General features: G+C 37.6%; 1 protein-coding gene across 1 annotated transcript in view; it reads left to right on the forward strand.

Moving 5' to 3' along the window:
* COL1A2 (collagen type I alpha 2 chain) overlaps window positions 1–13,726 on the forward strand; it is a 36,680-nt gene extending 22,954 nt beyond the window's left edge. The window contains exons 31-50 of the mRNA XM_072412879.1: window positions 129–182; window positions 1,683–1,736; window positions 1,843–1,896; window positions 2,179–2,232; window positions 2,366–2,473; window positions 3,020–3,073; window positions 3,160–3,213; window positions 4,371–4,532; window positions 5,696–5,803; window positions 6,748–6,855; window positions 8,240–8,293; window positions 8,766–8,873; window positions 9,517–9,570; window positions 10,553–10,660; window positions 10,757–10,810; window positions 10,904–11,011; window positions 11,118–11,364; window positions 11,457–11,647; window positions 12,163–12,405; window positions 13,098–13,726. Of these exons, the coding sequence (XP_072268980.1) occupies window positions 129–182; window positions 1,683–1,736; window positions 1,843–1,896; window positions 2,179–2,232; window positions 2,366–2,473; window positions 3,020–3,073; window positions 3,160–3,213; window positions 4,371–4,532; window positions 5,696–5,803; window positions 6,748–6,855; window positions 8,240–8,293; window positions 8,766–8,873; window positions 9,517–9,570; window positions 10,553–10,660; window positions 10,757–10,810; window positions 10,904–11,011; window positions 11,118–11,364; window positions 11,457–11,647; window positions 12,163–12,405; window positions 13,098–13,244 (2,124 nt within the window). The 3' untranslated portion in view covers window positions 13,245–13,726. The remainder of the gene's footprint in view (window positions 1–128; window positions 183–1,682; window positions 1,737–1,842; window positions 1,897–2,178; window positions 2,233–2,365; window positions 2,474–3,019; window positions 3,074–3,159; window positions 3,214–4,370; window positions 4,533–5,695; window positions 5,804–6,747; window positions 6,856–8,239; window positions 8,294–8,765; window positions 8,874–9,516; window positions 9,571–10,552; window positions 10,661–10,756; window positions 10,811–10,903; window positions 11,012–11,117; window positions 11,365–11,456; window positions 11,648–12,162; window positions 12,406–13,097) is intronic.
* Window positions 13,727–14,025: the final 299 nt, after the last annotated feature.

The raw sequence follows: 14,025 nt of genomic DNA on the forward strand, positions 1-14,025 counted from the left end.
TGGTTTAGGCATATTATAAAAAAAGATATCTAATTGGCTGAGTTTCCAGATTGAATCTATCCATCTAATATACAGAAACAAGCATTGAGGTTGTTATAACCTTTTCTGTCTTTATTCTTACTCTACAGGGTGATAATGGCAATTCTGGAGAATATGGCAACCCAGGAAGAGATGGTGCTCGTGTAAGTAGATTTCATTTTCAAGTCAATATTCAGCACTAGATAAGGTAGGCCTCTGTCTAGGTCTGCAGAATAATGTAAAATACAAGTTTATCCAGGAATTACGTGCTCATTGATATGACCTAAAAGTCTAAAGAAAGCTCCTGGAATGGTGAAGGTGTGCTTAAAGTATTAGGTCAGGAAATTTTAATGTATTCTAAATGGTAAGAGGTGCTTGTAATTGATATGAAAAGAGTACAATATTAAATGGCTAGTCAAGTGGATAGTGGATGGGTAATGGTGTCCTTAATGGATGAATAGATTTGCTGCTAAAGTATTGAATAGTAAGAGTACGTCCTAAAGAATGGAAGGGACATGGGAATATAGGTGGAGATCTTATTGTAGCAAACTTTTCTATGGATGGGGTAAATGTTCATGTTCATGAAAAAGGTTTGTCTGGGAAATGGGAAAAGGCTTGCCTAGTAGATGGGAAGAGATGGTCATAGTGGCTCGGAAGACGTTAAACTGGGAGATTGGAACATGGGGTCCATCCTATTGGTTAGGAAGATGTGTCTGGTAGATGGTAAAGAGCTGGTTCTACTGGCTGTGAAGACGTGTGCCAAATAAATAATAACAGTCAGTCCTTCTGGGAAGAGGTTATGACCATTTGGAGATAAAAAAGAATGACATTGTGTTTTTGGCAAATTGTGGTCTTCTTCCTTGGTATTGAAGGTTCTAGTAGCTGGGAAGAGGAGTACCTAAAAGAAGGAATGAGGTAGTCTAGTTGGCCTAAAGTGATAGTTCTAGTGAATGGAAAAACATGTTGGTATTGGGTTAGGAAGAGGTGTGTTTGGTAGATGGGAAAATGTGGGACTCTTAGCTGGTAGTGATGGGTCCCATAGATGACACTGTTACTAACTTGGAAAGTTAGTGTGCCCAATGGTCATTGGCATGTGTTTTGTGCATGGTATGAAGTAGTCCAAGAAAAAACCTTATTGGATGAATATAGGTACTGAGAATAGCAATAGGAGAATAGGTACTGTAAAAAAAGGCTTTCCTTGCAAGGTGCACCATGTTGGATAGGTCAAGTGAAGACATCCAGATTTATATACTTATCAACAGCAAGCGTATGCCATTTAATCAAGAGAGCCATGATTTTGCTTAGCAAGAGGCATTCATTACTTATCCCAATATTCATTTTATCACTGGGTCCATTTATTAGACTTTTACATCACCATCAGATTTAGCTTTCCAGAAGTCATTGACCAGTGCAGATCTAAATCTAAATGGGTTCTATCGGTAATACAGACAGTGCTTACACGTTGATCAATGGGACGTCCTATATTTTTATATACATAACAGGCTTAGATTCTAAAGATCTCAGAGCTCATGGGCTAATATAAAAAATCACAAGTATCTGTGTATTTATAATAAATAATGATTACTGTCTGAATTAACTGAAAGATGACAAGGGTACAACATCCATGATAAAAAAAATTGAATATTATAATTTGTCTTCCTCAGGGTCCACCCGGTGCTGCTGGTGCCCCCGGTCCTGCTGGAGGTCCTGGTGATAGAGTAAGTATGGTTTTTGGATGCAGATGAACCTTGTATTTTTTCTTTTGTAAATCATTACTAAACACAACTTAAATATACTGACCTGATATTTCTTTTATCTATTTAGGGTGAATCTGGTTCTGCTGGTCCCGCTGGTGCTTCTGGTCCTCGCGGTTCCCCTGTAAGTAAAAAAATGTAAAGTTTTATTAGTATTTTTCACTCAAAAGTTACAGCTTGAGTGAAGTTTAAACAATCAGCTATTTTGTGAGCTGACCCAATATTTGGGGGATGCAGCCAATAAACTGGTAAGAACCAGTAGCATCACCAAGGTTTATCAGATATCCAATTGATCAATATGATATGTTTAGGGTAATTTCCCTAAAAGATTTCCTATAGATATTTAATAAAATTTCAAATATAATTTATGTAAAATAATCAAGTATCATTTTTTGTTTTTCTACAGGGTGAACGTGGTGAGGCCGGTCCTGCTGGTGCAACTGGCTTTGCTGGTCCTCCTGTAAGTATCTGGCTCTATTAAAATTCTGGTTCTGTTCCTATTCTATGATCTGGTTTCTATAAAAATGTTAATTTATTTGACTGTTCTAATCAAAAACCATGTAATCACACCTTAATATTAATTATCTTAACAGGGTGCAGCTGGTCATGCTGGAGCTAAGGGAGATAGAGGACCCAAAGGTCCCAAAGGAGAAGCTGGATCCCCTGGTCCCGTCGGTCCCCATGGCAGCGCCGGCCCTGCTGTAAGTTACAAAATCTGTAAATATATTTAGAAAATGCATTATATTTAAATGGTCAACTCTTCTAATATTTAGTTGCAAAGCATCAGGTTAGATGCTTGATCTGAGTTTCAGAGTAGGTGATGTTTGATCGTCCTAAATAGCACAAAAAGGTAATTTATTATACTGAGGCATATTCTAGCCACTATGGTTTAGGTAGGTTCTAGAATGCAATTCCTTTTCTTCTGCCAATAAAGATTTCCCAGGATTATTGCTGTACTTTGACAACCTTAGGGAGTAGAATTTCTGAATAAGTGTACCATTAGGCATTCATCTAATAAATGCAGAAGATATTGCTTCTGTCTTATGACTTATAGACAAAACTAGAAGAACAGATTAAAACTTTGAGAAATCAAAATGTTATACAAAAGGTATATTTTAATAAAGCAGTCATTGCTAAAACTAAGGTACCCTGCTAACCCAACCCCATAGCATTAGGTCTTGCACAGAAGACATATATTGCCATGATTGGTTACTCCTATCCTAAACATTCTACTTTTTTTTCTATAGGGTCCAAATGGTCCTGCTGGAAGCACTGGAGCTCGTGGTGATGGCGGTCCCTCTGTAAGTCACTTAAAATGATGATCTTTAATAGCCAGTTATGGTATGTTAACTTAGAAATCTGATGGATAAATATTTTTCATCCATAGGGTGCTACTGGATTCCCTGGTCCCGCTGGTAGAGTAGGAGCTCCCGGACCCGCTGTAAGTGCACTTTTAAGTATTTTTTTTTTCAACACAAGTGACAAATAGTTTGGATATTAATTCTTACACAGTGATAGTCTAAAAAATGTAATATCCTTTGAGGGCTTTGAGTCATGCATTTCGTAGAGAATTCAAGAATATTTCCCACCAACTCTATAATGAAAAATCCAAATCTTATCCAGTCTGTTTGTAACCATTGCCAATGAAGTTGGCAGTCTTGTTCAGTGAACTCTTATATTTGCCATTTATCTCTATCATATCTGTTATAGTATTTCATTATATACAGCACAAACCTCAAAGTGCAACAAGGAGGATAGTATAAGTGGCAGGAATGATGGGGAATTCCAAATAAAAATCACCATTTATACATACCTATATTGTATGTTAAAATGATATGAAATAGATAAAGGATGCAAAATACCAGCTACAGATGCCCCGAAGGTATACCAATGTGGCTGCACATAGTTAGGACTATCCACAGTACGTGGGTGCCCCAGATATCATTCTTACGCAGTGTAGGTAAGATTTAAAATGGAAGGAAAAAGTTGGTACATTTTAATTAGAATTTTTTTTCAGAATGCTCACAATAGGCAGTGACCTAGCAGAAAGCAGATGATTATAAAATGGAAACCAGTGGTTGGCCATTAGCCATTTTGACTTACCTACTCAGAAATAGTGTGTGAGAATGAGGCAAGATGGGCTTGAATCGGCCTCAAAAGGCTGTACTATCCTTGCCTTAAGTTTGCAGAAGATTGATGATGAAAATTCTTACTTTTTAGCTTTATAGGACCCCAAAACTAAAAACTTCCTGAAGGCCGTATCTACAGCGAAACGGGGCAATATACCGACTTAGCATACTGTTATTTGTTTTCATGGACATGGGTAGGAAAAGGATAGAACCTCTCAGGTCTTTAGTGAGAGGATTTACACCCATTTCTTGGGTATGCACTGGAAGAGGAAGTAAGGGGTAATTTTCCAAAAACTAGTCTCAAGAAAAACTTTTCTGATATGCATACAATATCATATTCTGGAATCTTTCTGACAGGTGAGAAAATACATAAATAATCATGTTTTTTTTTTCATTTTTTATTTATTCTATTAGGATTAAATATTTCACTCATTTGTCTTAACATTAAAAAAATTGTCTTGTCTTACAGGGTATTGTTGGACCTCCTGGCCCAACTGGACACGCTGGCAAAGATGGCCCAAGAGGTCCTCGTGGTGACTCTGGCCCCATTGGTCGTCCCGGTGAACCAGGTCCACAAGGCCCAGTTGGTTTAGCTGGAGATAAAGGTCCATCTGGAGAGTCTGGCCCTGCTGTAAGTAATGATGCTATAACAATAATTTGTAGCTATTCAAAGACAGGTGAACTTACAAGAGACAGTTACACATTACGAATGAGCAAATCTACCAAGGATTTATCAAACCCTGCTTAAAAAACAATGAATCCAAAGTTGGGGTTGGATCCCCTAAATGTATTTGTGAAAGAAATCTTGTTAGCAAGTTTTGGATCTTTTTAGGGTTAGTGTGTGCATCCAGACTGGAATATGCTAAAGTAAAACAAATCTGTGATGCAAATAAAAACATGAACATTTTCAATATAGTATTTTATAACTAAATATGCAAATTGACTTGTAATACAGTTAGAGATTACTTCTGCTTTAACTTGGCATGGAGCTTCAACGCAGACCCAACCTATAGTCCAAGAATACCAGTCTGGCTTGTCTACTATAGGGCAAAAGCTCTTTCATTTGACTCACTGTTAAGTCCATGTACCCTGCAGTTGAACTCTTTTTGAGTCCAAAAACCCTAATAAGTACCATAACTCAGAACACAAAGCACAAAGGTGCAAATAGATCGCCTATTGTACAGGTGCCCAAACAGGGTTAGCAGTTGCAGGACCTGAAACCAAAGTTCAATCAGGTCATTGCAATTTAATTGGGAAATCTTTTTACTGTTATATTAGTAGAAGATTATCTACCGTAGTCAGTCATATCTCTTGAAACCAACCTTAACCAGTGGTTTCTCAACATTTTTAACATGAGGAAACTCTATTATATATCCACAGCTCAGTACATTAGCTTGGTGGTCAGCGGGAAAATTGCCCCCTACATTGCTGGCCATTGGGTATCCAAAAAGATCATTGGTGTTTGTTAAACTGACCTGAGAGTCTGTCAAATTGCTTATTGCTCAAGGAACCCCTGGCAACCCCTGGAAGAACACTAGGGTTGCACGGAACCCTGGTTGATAAATATTGATCTAAATTTTTTGCCTTTTCCATCTGCGAGCTTCCAGTACCATGCTTCTTATCCCATAGAGCCAATGATTAGTTACTGTATCTATAGAGGAGCAGGATTGTCATCTTAGAAAAGTTCCTTTTTAGGGTTCACATACAACCTAACTTATTTGTCCAATGTGAAAATATTGTGGTTTAATAAAGAATACCAGTAATAACCGTTTATACATTTTTTTTCTTCTTAAGGGTCCCCCAGGTTCCCCTGGTCCCTCTGGTGTTCTCGGTGCTCGTGGTATTGTTGGTCTTCCTGGATCAAGAGGTGATCGTGGTCTTCCTGGTGGTCCTGGCTCAAATGTAAGAACATTGATATACTGTATTCACATTTCAGAAGCTACAGCAGATATTCTTTAAATGTTCTTTTACAATAATAATGAATTAGGAAGAATCCATATTTATAGTGTTTATATTTATTGATAGTCTATATTCTCCAGTCTTGGGGAACTTTAATAAATCAGCCTCTTAGTGTCAAGACAAGCTTTTAGATCTTGAAATTATTCAATGAACATTCACATTTTATTGTTCAGCAATATTGTTCTTCAGCCTAGTACTGTAGTCAATATGAACAAGTTTATTTTAAAATTCTACAAATTTATTTCAAAGACACTTGTGCCAAATCCATCTAAAGCCATATAAAACATGCAAAATGTGGCACAAGCTAACCATTCTAGTTCATAGTGTACCGGGGTTGTACAATAATGAGCCAGGAAAATGCATCCCGCTGCAACCCCAAGGCAAATACAGCTTAATGGCTGTTCATTTTTTTTTAATTTTATATAGCCAAAACTATTAGTTATGGATAAAATAGGGGACAATAAAAAACCTTCTCAATAACCATTATTACCAGGACAGAAAGAGATGGCAAAACCAAAATGCAAAGAGCAGCGATAGGGAATATTTTGCAAGATGGAATGGACTACTCAGATGATTACAATTTACTTTGAAGGCATTTCCCTCCAATTCTTGTTGTGTCTCCAGGAGATGGAATTTAGGAAGTGCTACATGAAATAATAGCATAGAAAGTAATGAACAAGAATCAATGAGTATAAAGAAACATCAAAAATGTTATGGTGGGCTCACTAGAACCAGTCAACATGCAATAGGTGCTTATCAATTATACAAAGTTAAAAAATCTTCATCAAGGCATAATGCAAAATGTCTCAGCTTCTTTGTAGACTTAGAAATCAATAAATTGGATGGATGAGATGGTTTTATTTAACAGTTTGCTTTATCCTCTGTAGGGTGAACCCGGTCCCGCTGGTCTTGCTGGTTCTGCTGGTGCTCGTGGTGCCCCTGGCCCCGCTGGTAATCCTGGCCCAGCTGGTCAAGCTGGAGAGGCTGGTCGTGATGTAAGTAACAAACAAAATTCTGAGACTTAAAATACTTACTAAGGTCTATTTCTGGTAATAAATAATATTAGGTAAAGCAGATGGAACAGAGGTGAGAGACGTCAATAATTGACATTGGTGACCCCAGCAACTATATTGTCTTCAGGTTCCTCTTCCCCAGTATATAGAAAGTGGCCCATTTTATTATCAAGCTGGAGTGAACGTGATCATAAAGACTTAAGTCACTGTTAAGTTTTAAATTGATTCTTCTTTTAAAGATATATACAGACTTTTTTGGGAACGGATAAGACAGGACCTCTTTAGATGGCTCTACTTTAAATATTTCCCTGGTCAAGGCTTTTAGGGAATCATTCTACCAGCTTAAGTAAAATCCCAATCATCAGACGTCCCTCTTACTTTATCAAAAATCTTTCTTTCTTAATAATTTTCTTCATACTCCCTGCAAGTGATCAGGGGCAGCAACCCACCTTTAAAATTTGTGGCCATCATATTTGGAAAAATGAGAAAATGAGACATTAGACGAGGTATCAGCTCCCCACCACCAACAACAAAACTTTGAATGGCATTGATAGGGACTGAAATAGGTACAGAGAAATCACCCCATTCATAATGTTAGTAACGGCATTAACCATTGGACACCAACTGCTTACATACCCATTCTTACTTGTGAAGTGGCACAAATGTGAACACCAGGTTTACTAAATGGGCATTGGAAGTGTACCCATCCACCTAAACATTCTCCAAGCCCCAGGCTCCTGCCTAGAATAAATAAGTCAACTCGGGAGGCAATGTGCCATCGTTTCAAATGACTACCCAAGCCTTTGTGTTGAAAGGTGGGCTCCTCATATGCATATCTCCCCGTCTATTGTGTGCTACTTCCCCCACCTTTTAGATTGTAAGCTCTTCGGGGCAGGGTCCTCTCCTCCTCCTGTGTCACTGTCTGTATCTGTCTTTCATTTGCAACCCCTATTTATTGTACAGCGCTGCATATTATTTTGGTACTATATACATCCTGTTTATTATTAATAATAATATATCCAAATGCAGCCCTGCCCTCCTTTTGTTCCTGTCTTCATATGCAAACGATATATTATCTATTATTGTATTATAAAATAAATAGACAGCACATTTGTTCAAATAAGACACTACTAATAGTCCAATAGTATTCTTCTTTCAAGTTACAATACACAAGTTACAAATGCTTACCGCAAACATAATTCTTCTGTAGATGTTTAATTCAAAGGCTATAAAATATAATATTGCATTGATAAAAGTAAAAATGATAAATCTTTATATAGCTATCTAATACTTGCTATGTAAATTGAGGTGCTTTGTGGCTGTTTTTGCTTTTAAGATTAACATATATTATTTCTTCTCTTTTCAGGGTCATCCTGGTAACGATGGTCCTCCTGGTCGTGATGGTCTCCCAGGTATTAAGGTAAATTTGACACACATAATTTAATATTGCCTTTGTTGACAACAAAATTCAATAAATAAAAAGATACAAATGATTGGTTGGTACAACAACCATTTACTATTTCAAGTTCTGACACAGTCTTGGGTATTGGCAAAAGAAGACTTGATCATGCCCACGCCCATAATAATGCATCCCGGTACCAACCACCAAGGCAATCAAACATCTGCCAGTTTAAGTAATTTTCATTTCTTTGGAATTTATTGTATCCAAGATCCCTTTTCGCTCCACTACCACTCTGCATGCCATTTGTTTGAAGGCATCTGTAGAGTTGGCGGCCATGCTTCAGCCAATATTTAGAAGCCCTACTATTTCTGACTACACATGTATATATATTTGGCTTTCTGCACTTTTACACAAATCTAAATTTAATTAGTCTGCCCAAACTTTTTTTTTTCTTTGCAACTACTTTCATTAACTCAGTGTTTAATTTTAGGGAGAGCGTGGATACCCCGGTAACACTGGACCCGCTGGTCTTGCTGGAGCTCCCGGCCCTTCTGGCTCTGTTGGCGCCGCTGGTAAATCTGGAAACCGTGGTGAGGCTGTAAGTTGACCGTGTTAATAAATTACATTTAGTGGTATTACAATTGCTTTTTCTGAAACCAAAATTATATTTTCAGTATCAGAACATTAATTTGAATTATTGTGCACCGTATAGATAAAAACCAGATATAACAAATTACAAAATACATATATAGATAAATGTATTAACCATATATGCAAAACTAGCAATCTCTGTTTTATATTTGGGTCAAATGTATCTAGTATCTACATTAGGATATGAGTATGACCCAAGGGTGTACAGTATGTATATTGCAATGAGCTGTCATTTATTCTGCGTGGCATTACAATGTACATGTGCAGTAACCAGAAACACACATGCGTTATAGTGCAATACAATAGACATGAACATTTTTGTAAAGTTATGCTTTGTAAAAAATAGTTCAGGTATGTTTTTGCAACACCAAAAATGTGAATAGGTTCTTTGTAAATTTTAAAAATGTGTGGGAATTTGGCTTAACGTCATTACAGATGGTGTTACAGGCTAATGATTAAGTCTTGTATGATGTAGCACATCACACAACCAGGTTGGTTTTGCTAAAGGGGTCAGATGGATATTTACCATAGACCTACCACTGCTCCAAGAAGCCACTTCATAATTCCTTTATTCCTTTTTTCTTTTTTAGGGTCCCGTTGGTCCCGCTGGTATTGTTGGCCCTGCTGGTCCTAGAGGTCCTGCTGTAAGTATTTAGTATATATATATATATATATATATATATAATATATATATAAATATATATATATATATATATATATATAGATTCCTAATCTCGTATTTCAGTTTTGGGAAAATTTTGATAATTGTTTACTCTACATCAGAGCCTTTTCTTTAAAGTTTTATTAATGCTTTTTATATTTACCTAATGATGAGTCCACAGTCATGCCATTAATTGTCTCACAATCTAACGCCCCCACCATAGTCAATACCATTGTCCAAGGACAAATTCAGGAGAAATTGTGAATTAACTTACCAGTATGTTTTTGGTATGTGGGAGAATACCCACAACAAGCATGGGGAGAACATACAGACACCATGCAGGTAGGGTTCTGGCTGAAATTTGAATCATGGACTCATTCTGTAAGTCCGGAGTGCTGTCCACTAAGGCATGACCATTTTTAGTCTACCAATTTTGAACCAGAAAAAAGATCAGGTTGGAATGGGAACTCTTAGCATAGAGATGGAATATTGTATACTGTAAACTAAATAATGGGAACAGAGGGATAAAGAATTGGGGCTTGTGGTTGAAGTAGACCAAATCATAAGGATTTGATTTTGCAATAGACTTTGGAATAACCAGGAACAGAATGGATCCAAATTAAAATTTGCCCTAGGAAAACCTAATCAGAGACTAGAAAGCCTTAGTACAGGCTAGCAAGTAATGGAGACCAGTACAGTAGTCTATAACCCACCTCTTTTTTAAATAAGAGAAGTGGTCACTTCCAGTATTTTTTGGTTTATATAATACAACTTATTATCATCATTTCAGAACTGCAAAATTTTAATTTTTATAAAATTATCCAATGTAAGATATTCCCAATGGGTGATGTAAGGTTCAAATATTATAGATGGGGGCTGATACCGGCTGCAGGATCATTGGTCTGAGCCCTCATATATTCTAAAGTATCTCTGTACATTTCTAACCAACGTCTACCTTGTAATAGGGTGTCCAAGGTACTCGTGGTGACAAGGGTGAAGCTGGAGAGAGAGGAGCAAGAGGTCTGGATGGTCGCAAGGGTCACAATGGTCTGTCAGGTCTTCCCGGACCTGCTGTAAGTACAAAGAATAGCTTATAAATGATTATATGTAAGTAGAGAAAATATATTCTTCAGTACAAAGTAAATCCAACTTTTCCCTTTTGCATTCAGGGTACTCCTGGTGAGACTGGTCCCGCTGGTACTGTTGGTCCCGTTGGTCCAAGGGTACGTAATGCTCAATTAACACCTTCCAAACAGTAGCATGTTTTTAGTTAATATGTTCATTTATTTATTTATTTGTATTTTTTTCCATTCCAGGGTCCCTCTGGTCCCTCTGGTCCTCCAGGCAAAGAGGGTCGTTCTGGACATCCTGGTGCCATGGGTCCCGTTGGTCCACGTGGTCCTGCTGGTTTCACTGGTCCTGCTGTAAGTAATTATTTTAAAAAAAATAATAGGATAAATATATTTTTTATTTTCTATTTTTAAACACAAATCAAATTAAAATGCAATACTTACATATTTTACAATTTAGGGTCCTCCCGGTCCCCCTGGTCCTCCTGGTCATGCTGGTCCATCTGGTGGTGGATATGACATCGGTGTTGAAAATGAATACTACAGAGCTGACCAGCCTGCCCGCAGACCTAAGGATTATGAAATTGACGCCACATTGAAATCTCTGAACCAGCAAATCGATGTCATCCTGACCCCAGAAGGCTCAAGGAAGAACCCTGCTCGTACTTGCCGTGACTTAAGACTCAGCCACCCTGACTGGACAAGCGGTGAGTAGTATTCTGTTCAGATCCCAGATTTTCCTTTCATATAGATAAGGTGACCAGTGATCTCATTGATACAAAATAACCTTTTTCGATAGGATTCTACTGGATTGACCCCAACCAAGGCTGCACTTCCGATGCCATCAGAGTCTTCTGCGACTTCTCTACTGGTGAGACTTGCATTCATGCCAACCCAGACAGCATTCCACAGAAGAACTGGTACATCAATACTTCCAACAAGGAGAAGACACACATCTGGTACGGCGAGACTCTTAACGGAGGCACAGGGGTAAGTTCACTTTCTAGCTATTTTACCGGCATAAAACCAAAGAGTGCAACTTTTATATAGAGGACATAGGCTAAACTAAAATCCTTTAAACTAATGGTAACTTTATATAGACCACGTTTTAGATTAAGTGGCCCAATTGCATTGGAACTGGAGTTGGTAGCCATTGTTTAAAGTTCTGGCCATATACATGGCCATGTATGCTAAAACTTTCTCAATCTTTCTTAGCCTCCACTGAAGTAAAGCCCTCATATTGTATGACCACCATGTTGTTATAAATAAAAATGAGTCCCTTTTAATAAAAGAAAAATGGATATGTAAAATGCATTCCTGGGGTCAGCAAAGGCCCAAGATACGCATGACTGTTGAGATCAGGTTAGGAACGTGGAATGGCTAAGTTAAAAACCTACTTCATTAGTCAAAAGCACTATACAACAAAGTATAAGAATATGTTTAAATGTCTATCAAAATTTGTTTAGACAAATATTCAAGCTACTTTGTCTTCTTTTCTTCAACAGTTCGAATACCAGGATGAAGGAGTCACAGCTAAGGACATGGCCACTCAACTCGCTTTCATGCGCCTGTTGGCTAACCATGCTTCCCAGAACATCACCTACCATTGCAAGAACAGCATTGCCTACATGGATGGAGAGACTGGAAGCCTGAAGAAGGCCGTCATCCTGCAAGGATCCAACGACGTCGAGCTTAGAGCAGAAGGCAACAGCAGATTCACATTCAGCGTTCTTGAAGATGGTTGCACGGTAAGTCAAGGGACAACACTATATTGATTCACAATTATCAGAGGAGATAATTTGTTTGAGTTAGGAATCAGCACACTGAAAGAAATATTTTTATAGGTGAACCCCCAGAGTTTTTTCTTGTTATATGTTCTAGAACTCTGAAGATTAACGTTCTTACCATAATCTCCAACTCTTAGTCACTTCTTCTAACTATTCTTCTTCATCTGGGGGGTTTGGGGGTCCATGGCCACTTTTTTTGTGTTCTAGCTCCACATGGTAAACTCTCTATTTTCTTAAAACTTACAAGGTAGAAGGCAGCATCAGAAAGTTTAACTCTCAAATTTAGAAAAGTTTTGGGTGAATGAACCAGAAGAAAGGGAACAATGTTTGGGAACATTGTTAGTGGTTGGTCATATTCAACTGGACTTATTCTAGTAATGATGAAGATGTTTCATAGCTTTGCAAGCCAGTTCATCTGTTTATCAGAACTGATAAAAAAGACTTGGAAAGCCAAGAAACATTTTCAACAAGTCCAGGTGAATGTGACTTCTGCTAGATATACAAAGACCTGGATGAATGAGAGCTTTCCCAGATATTGAAAAAAACTTCCAAGAATTTATAATTCTTCTTACACTAAAACTTACAGATGGAGTAAATGTTCAAATATTAATTAAGGTTCCATAACTGATTCACTTTTTACTTTTTTCTTTCAGAAACATACCGGTGAATGGGGCAAAACAGTCATTGAATACAGAACCAACAAGCCATCACGCTTACCCCTCCTGGACATTGCACCTTTGGACATTGGTGGTCCTGAGCAAGAATTTGGAGTGGACATTGGCCCAGTCTGCTTTAAATAAAATGAACTATTACAACCTAAAAAACTAACTTAAAAAACATCCTCTCTTTGCCCCGTTTTTTTTACAATAACGAAAGCTGACGTGTTTCATGTGTTTCTAATCGACGTGGTTCCACCTTGGGCAAATGAGAAGGAACATAAAATGGGAGCATCGTGCAATGCAATTTAATATGCGTCGACACAAAGTTGGAAGTCTTTCACGATTTTAACATCATGTTGTGGAAAGATTAAAAAATGTCAGCTTTTGTAACAAAAAATGAAAAAACCCAAATAAAAAACGTGAAAGATTGCACCATTTGTGGCCTTTAAATACCTTCAATGGAGGAAGTTAAAAACCAACAACTTCCGCGGGTTTTAACTACCTCAAATCGTCGTTTGGTTTCCATCAAGTCAAAATGGTGTTGAGGAAAGAAATTGTACAGAGGTGCTAATTAAGGTACTTGAACATAATAAATGGTGCTAATAAAACTTACCATCCATCTCTTTTGGTATCAAGTCGTGTTGTGTTAATTGTCAGGGGTTGAAGCCAACTGTTTGAGAAAGACCCAAAAGTTATACCCAGAAGCCAGGGAAACACATGGGATGACCATCAATTTTAAAAGGTGTTTACTGTCATCATCTCGATTGGGCTAAGGGAGGTTTTTTTTTTTTTCAAAAATTGTCTGTGTTTTGTATATATGAGATGTTTTAATAAATTGTGAAAAATTTTAAAATAAAGCATGTCTAGTGCTCACATGCAAGTCATTTTTGGGTGAGTAAAGAATATTCTCAGGGATGTCAGG

Source organism: Pyxicephalus adspersus, chromosome 5, assembly GCF_032062135.1.
Source record: "Pyxicephalus adspersus chromosome 5, UCB_Pads_2.0, whole genome shotgun sequence".
Taxonomy (NCBI): domain Eukaryota; kingdom Metazoa; phylum Chordata; class Amphibia; order Anura; family Pyxicephalidae; genus Pyxicephalus; species Pyxicephalus adspersus.